We start from the raw sequence: 7,272 nt of genomic DNA on the forward strand, positions 1-7,272 counted from the left end.
GTTTGCGGGGGGCGGCTGATCGATGTTTCTCTCTCATCGATGTTTCTGACTCTCTATCTCTATCCTGTCCTCTCTGTAAAAAATTAATAAAATATATTTTAAAAAAAAAGTTTTATTCTATGAGCAGTCAAAACGTACACTGGGAATGAGTGGTGCTGATGAGATAACTTTTTTAAACAGATAAACCACCCAGGATCTACATAATTAGCATAAGTAAAAAAGTAAATCAAGCCCTAACTGGTTTGGCTCAGTGAATAGAGCGTCGGCCTGCGGACTCAAGGGTCCCAGGTTCGATTCCGGTCAAGGGCATGTACCTTGGTTGCGGGCACATACCCATTAGGGAATGTGCAGGAGGCAGCTGATCGATGTTTCTCTCTCATCAATGTTTCTAACTATCCGTCTCCCTTCCTCTCTGTAAAAAATCAATAAAATATATTTTTTTAAAAAAAGTAAATCAAAAGTTGCCTACAGCTAAATAATTTTAAGTTGCTGTATTCTTTAAGAATGAACTTTTTAGTAAAATTGAAGTTTCTTAATTATTATTCAAAGATGAAACTAAAACTTGCCTTCGCAAGTAAATTCTACCTATCCAACTACAGAAAAAGTATACTGTGAGAAGAACAATACATTATTACCTTCTTAACTGCAATGATGTAATTCATTCTACTTAATGATGAGAATTACAATATTAAAGTAAAAATAAAGTCATCTCTCTAGTTTTACATTAAGTAAAAATTACTAAAATGCTTACAGTCTAGAATTAAAGATTTCAGTTTCTTTTGAAATCACTCGAATATAAGAGTGATCAAGATATCCTCAAGAACAATATTAACATCTAATGTAAATTAAACTGAAATAACTCTCCCATGGAACAGTACAGGTAAACAAAATAGAAAGGACCAATTTGAAACAAACTGAAAGAAGAAGGGATATATGAAAAAGTAAAAATTAGCTTAGTGAAATAAACAAGTTTAGTTTATTAGTATTCAACCTGATCTACTCTGACACTTCCCCTAATATCTTCTGTCTATCTCCACCTTCTGGCACATTTGAAGCTTATTTGACTGAATGATTAAACATTAAAAGATGCCAGGAATTCTCACCGATTTCTCGGGGTCTTGGGCTCCAGAAGCTGCAACTCTGAGTTCCAAATCTTTTTCTCTAAACAAAATTATAGTTTTATATATTAAAAAATTATAGTAAACACAAACAAAATCATAATAATTACTGAAACAAACATATATACAAAGTCCATGCAACAACATCTCCAAATACAAATAATTCATTTAACTGACAATAAGTCCTTAACTGACGCTGAAAACTAAATTTTTCTTATTTGGTGTAAAGTAAACTAGGCCGAAACCGGTTTGGCTCAGTGGATGGAGCGTCGATGCAGGCTCAATCTCCAGTGCAGGGAGCAGCCAATAGAATCATCACAACGATGTTTCTCTCTCTCTCTCTGTCTCTCTCTCTCTCTCTCTCAAAATCAATAAAATTATTTTTTTAAATATAAGAAGTCTCAAATTCTCTAGAACTAACATATCTAGTCCAAATTTTAAACTGTAATTAATATTTCACATGTGCTTCTACAAGAAAAATTACAAACACTGAAACTTGTACACAATATAAAAATCTGTGGATTTATCAATGATTTTTTGTTGTTTTTTGCATTTCACCTTTTATTTATTTTTCAGTGATTGTTTTTATACTATATATATTTACATTGTTAGAAGATAAAATACTTTTCTTTTATATTTCTTATTATATATGGAGAATATAAGTGGGCATGCAGATAACATTAAGTGCTATCCTAAATCAATAATTGAAGAAATTAATTCAGGTATGTAAAAGGCCTGTTATACTATATACATAGTCTCATTTGTTACCTATGACAAAGAAAATAAACACTGAGAGCATGTATTACCTTGCTGATTTACAATGTGCAGACTGAAATTAAAGTGATTCACAAATACAAAAGCACAACAGGAAAAGTATCCTCCTATTTTACTATGTAATAGTTATTTACCACCATCTCATTTTACACAAATGCATTTTAAATTCAAATCCTCTCTTTTAAATGCAAACCTTTCATTACCGTCTCTTGTTCTCCTTTTGTTCAGCCATTTGTTCCAACAGTTCTTGTCTATATTTTTCTTTTCTTTTCTGAATAAGTTCTCGATCTTCACCGCCTAGAAAGCGTTAAGAAAAAAATGCAATCTTAACTCTTGAGCACATATGCAACTAGAAATCTGAATTTTTAAAAACCTCCATTTGTAATTACTGGATCAAGAAGTAATCACTATACAAGCTGGAAAGTAAAATATTTATCATACGAAGTTCTCATATGATCAATAATTAATTTCATAATGAATATCTACTATGTATCAAAGACACATTAATCCTTCCTTTTCGTTGAAAACCTTCTCGGATAAGAGAATACTCTAATTCCCATCCTCATTTTTCCACTAATTGGGAATAATAACTCCACTAATATCTTCCACAAGCCCCTTAAATTTAACAAGTACATCCAAACTGAACATCTCAAAAGCAACTGCCCCTCCTTGTTTTCTGTTAATGGCCTGAAAACCAAACCCCAAAACTACATTGTAACTTTGTTCATCCTTTCTTATTCACTCCATATAAGGACCTTCTTTTCTATTCTCATATGCGATCCCATTAATCTTAGATAGGACCTCTCCACATTTCACCTGGATTGCAGCAATAATCTCCTAACCCCGTGGTCGGCAAACTGCGGCTCGCGAGCCACATGCGGCTCTTTGGCCCCTTGAGTGTGGCTCTTCCTAAGCCTTAGGAGTACCCTAATTAAGTTAATAACAATGTACCTACCTATATAGTTTTAAGTTTAAAAAATTTGGCTCTCAAAAGAAATTTCAATTGTTGTACTGTTGATATTTGGCCCTGTTGACTAATGAGTTTGCCGACCACTGTCCTAACCAGTTTCCCAAACTCCCCCTCTCCCTGCTTCAGTCCATCCAGCACACTTACGTAAGATCAATTATCTTAAAACACTAATCACACTGTGCCCTGCTAAAAAACAGCAATGGTTACCTTGATTCTACAGAAAAAAAACTGTAAGCCTCACCCTGCTATCACTTATGCAAAAGTCCAGTTGTGCAAACATTTTGGATCCACCAAGGATTATTGTTACTGCATATGTTAATGACACAAAATCACCTCTTAATCAGATATGCATGATAAGCGCACAACAAAAATCACAGGGCATCAAAAGCGCACCGAACCAGCAAGTCCTCTACTACCTTAATTATTAGCCTTCCGATTGATAATTAAGCGGACATACAGCATCTGAGTCTGTCCGTTAAGCGCAGATGTCAGCAACAGTGGAGCTCCCACAGGGGAAACATAAATTACGTTAAGGTTAATAATAGTGTTCTATAATCAAACATCCATTCTGCTTCTGATCATGATGACAAGCACAGAACTTAACCTCCTCCCATAAAACTAGGCAAAACATATGACGCTGGACACCAGGCAGCACAGGACAATAATACCTGAGGGGAGAAAAACAAATGAGGTGAGCCCTTTAAGCACCCCTGTTTCTGCCTAAATGCAAGTTCCAGGCTGCAGGTATGGGAGACAGAACAAAGCAAGCTGGAAACTGAGCTGAATTAAGCAGATAAAGATCAAAATCCAGGAAAGCTATCATGGCTGGAAGTTTAGGGCAGAGATCCAAAAAGAAGCATAAAAAGAGCTTCAGAAATCCTTCCAACTTTCTGTGCACTAGCTGTGCGTGCACAGAGTGAAAAGTCCATTAGGCTGGGCAAAGAAACTATGGAGGACACAGTAACTGAACAATTCTCAGACCTTGAAGTAAAGAGAAATTCAAGTTCTAGCCAGCTAGAGTGAAGTCCTTGGGGATCCCCTGCGTCTTTAGGGAAGAACCCAGAAAGGTCACACTGTAGTAGTACGGCTGAACTGCCCCTGGAAAAAAGGCTACTAAATGTCCCTAGCTATGCTGAAAATGAGGCCTCGCCCTAGCCGGTTTGGCTAAGTGGATAGAGCGTTGGCCTAGAGACCAAAGGGTCCCGGGTTCAATTCCAGTCAAGGGCACGTACCTCGGTTGCAGGCTCCTTCCCCTCCCCGCCCCAGACCCTGGTCAGGGCTTATGGAGGAGGCAACCAATTGATGTGTTTCACATAGATACTTCTCTCTTTCCCACTCTCTTCCACTCTCTCTAAAAATCAATAGAAAAATATTCTCGGGTGAGGATTAAAAAAATTAAATTAAAATAAGGCCTCAAAAAGATGGTCCTTAAGTAACAGAAAAACATGACTATGGTAGGCAAAATTCTAAGACAGATCCTATGTTCCCTGCCTTCAGGTGATGACTCCCTGTATAAACCACTCTCCTTTAGTGGGGACACGACTTCCTTTTACCCAATAATATGTAGCAAAAGTGAAAGAAATTGGCAGGTGTAATTAAAGTAGCAAATCCTCCTATATAATAAAGAGCTAATATGCAAATGGCCATCATGCCCTCACACCATCATGCCATAATGGCTCAGACACTCAACAATGGGGAGAGAGGAATGAGGACCAGCCAGGCACAAATGAGCTCGCGAGAGAGGAATGGGGACCAGCCAGGCTGTGGCCCGGGAGAGGGACAAGCAGCCCGCCCCGCGGTCCCAGGCGCCTGCGGCTGTGGCCCAGGCGAAACCACACGCCCACAGTTCCCTGTGGCTGCAGCCTTCCTGGGCTAAGCCAGCCCGGGCCGTGGGTGCCTGCGGCCGGCCAGAAGGAGGGAAGGAAACCCAGGTCCCGGGTGCCTGCGACCAGCCGGAGGAGGGAATCCTGGGTCCCAGGTGCAGGGCGAGGCAGAAGCAGTTAGGGGGGATCAGGCCAGCAGGGGAGCAATTAAGGGCAATCAGGCCGGTAGGTGAGCAGTTAGGAGTGATCAGGCAGGCAGGCAGAGGGGGTAGGAGCCAGCAGTCCTGGATTTCAAGAGGCAGTTGGACATCCCCCAAGGGGTCCCACATTGGAGAGGGTGCAGGCCGGGCTGGAGACCCCCACCCCCAGCCCTGTGCGTGAATTTCGGGCACCGGGCCTCTAGTCAATTCTGAATTTATCAAAAGGGAGATTTATCTTGGGTGGGCCAGAGCTAATCAGGTAAAATCCCTCCCTAGGTTTAGAAAGCTCCGTGCTTGCATGATAAAGTGAGCAGCCAGGGTGAGGAAGGAAGCCCATGTTGCAAGAAACAGTGGAAGTCGCTAGGAACTGTGGGTGATCTCCAGCTGACATCCAGTAGGAAGCCAGGCCCCTTAGTGATACAGCCACAAGGAAATTAACTCTGCCAGCATTCCAATTGGGCTTGGAACCTGGCTGAAATCTGGATTTTAGCCTTGTAAGAGCCTGAGCAGAGGACCCAACTAAATTTCTAACACACAGAAACTGCAAGATAATGTGGCATGTTTTGGGCCACTAAATTTATGCTAATCGGTGATGTAGCAACAGAAAATTAATAGTGACCCATAACCATTAGAAAAGTTAGTCAACACAAAAAAGCAAATAAACAAAGATGATGGAACAATAAATAAGGAAGTTAAAATAGCTCCCATAACTAAGTATTTAAGTGAAAACAGTCACACTATGAGGAGGAAATGGAAGATATTATAAAGAACTAAATGAAGAGTTCTATTTCTATTTAGAAAGTAAAAGGCCACACATTGCTCAGACCCCACAATGCGAAAAGCTCAATCATCTACAAACTCAGAAATTTTAAAAAGCCCATCCGAGAGCTGTTGTTACAAGCAGTTAAACTGAATTTCCAAGGGTATAAAAACCAGTCCTGACACGGAACAATCCAAGTGATTTACATTTACCAGAATATGGAGAAATAGGAGGCGGCCTTACAAACAGGTAAGAAAAAAAATAGCTGAACTACTAATGACTTCTTAAAGGCGCTGTGTGGGCTGCCAGACAATGTAGATTCCTGGAAGCCCAGTCAGAAGAGGACTCTGCACCCAGCACTCCTCTCCCGCAGAATGATCACAAGAGAGACTGGACGTGGGGCAACACAGGAGATCTGAAGACACCCTTCCAAATAAAAATAAATAAATAAAATAAAAAACACAAACCAACCACTGCATGCTCCAGACTCTTCGCAATCTACGGGTGGAAGGGCAGAAAACCTGCTCAGGCCCAGCATTCTGCACATACAAAACGAAGACCGGCTGCAGTGAGGGGAAGGGCAGAAAATTCTCATGCAAGACCCTCCAAGACATCAAGGAGAGTCTGGCTGGCTACCACTGTGGGGAGGGCAAACAACTCATTTCTGAGAATCACACGCATGGGGACAACCTTCCACCGAGGAACAAGCCACAGGAGTCTAAGCTGGGAAAGGAGAGGAGTACGGAGGGAGACAGCGTCTGTCAAGGGCATTAAGGCCTGAAAACTGATGAAGGGGAAGGAACACAGAAAATCCCTTCAGCCGCCAGGCCTCACACACAGAGTAAGGCAGTCAGGTAAGAATTGAAGGATGTGTAAGACATGAACATTACTATAAACCACTACTCTCAACAAACACACATTGCACATTCTTTCAAGAACACACTAAACATGCACCAAGGTCGACTATATCCTGAGCCATTAAAAAATGTATTACTATACAATTTGTCTAATTTCAAATTTGAATTTATACAAATTATTTTCTCAGACCACAGAGGAATTAAACAAGCAGTCAATAACAAAAAGACAGCAGGAAAACCCCCAAATATTTGCAAATGTAAAAACATACTTCTAAATAACCCATGATTCTGTTGTAAACCCCACAATATATTATTTTTGCTCTAAGCAGTCAATTGCCTTATTTTTAAAATAAAACAAAGGGCTCTGAATGAAGTCACTGGGGCAAAATTGCAGGAAGACAAATTTCAATTCAATGGAAATGAGAATATTATAACAATCAGAGCCACCTAAAGATGGAATGTGCTGCCTTGGAAGACAGTAAATTCCCTGTGGGTATATACACATATAAGCTGGAAATATACACTGAGTGGCCAGATTATTACGACCACCTGACATTTATAGGCAAATTAGCTATAATTTCGTGCTGAAGTTGCTAGAGGGCCAGACCATTATAAATAGGGAAGCAGGTTTTTTACCATGACAGAAGTGATTTTTTTCCTGAAGATATAGGTAAACAATGCGATTTAACAGCCTTTGAACGTGGGATATATTTGAACGTGAGTGGCCAGATTATTATGACCACCTGACATTTGTAGGCAAATTAGCTGTC

General features: G+C 40.1%; 1 protein-coding gene across 11 annotated transcripts in view; it reads right to left on the reverse strand.

Annotated features, from left to right (window-relative positions):
- Positions 1 to 7,272, reverse strand: part of CSPP1 (centrosome and spindle pole associated protein 1) — a 66,614-nt gene that overhangs the window by 46,405 nt on the left and 12,937 nt on the right. For 6 of the 11 annotated variants that reach the window (XM_015559550.1, XM_015559540.1, XM_015559543.1 and 3 more), the window contains 2 exons: positions 2,096 to 2,189; positions 1,104 to 1,161 (listed from right to left, as the gene is read on the reverse strand). The exons of 1 other annotated variant lie outside the window; for it this stretch is intronic. In XM_015559550.1, coding sequence (XP_015415036.1) covers positions 1,104 to 1,161; positions 2,096 to 2,189 — 152 coding nt within the window. Of the gene's footprint in view, positions 1 to 1,103; positions 1,162 to 2,085; positions 2,190 to 7,272 lie in introns of those variants that run through there. 4 more of the 11 variants (XM_015559542.1, XM_015559544.1, XM_015559539.1 and 1 more) reach the window with 2 other exon arrangements.

The sequence above is a fragment of the Myotis davidii genome, unplaced genomic scaffold (genome assembly GCF_000327345.1).
Source record: "Myotis davidii unplaced genomic scaffold, ASM32734v1 scaffold393, whole genome shotgun sequence".
NCBI classification, from domain to species: domain Eukaryota; kingdom Metazoa; phylum Chordata; class Mammalia; order Chiroptera; family Vespertilionidae; genus Myotis; species Myotis davidii.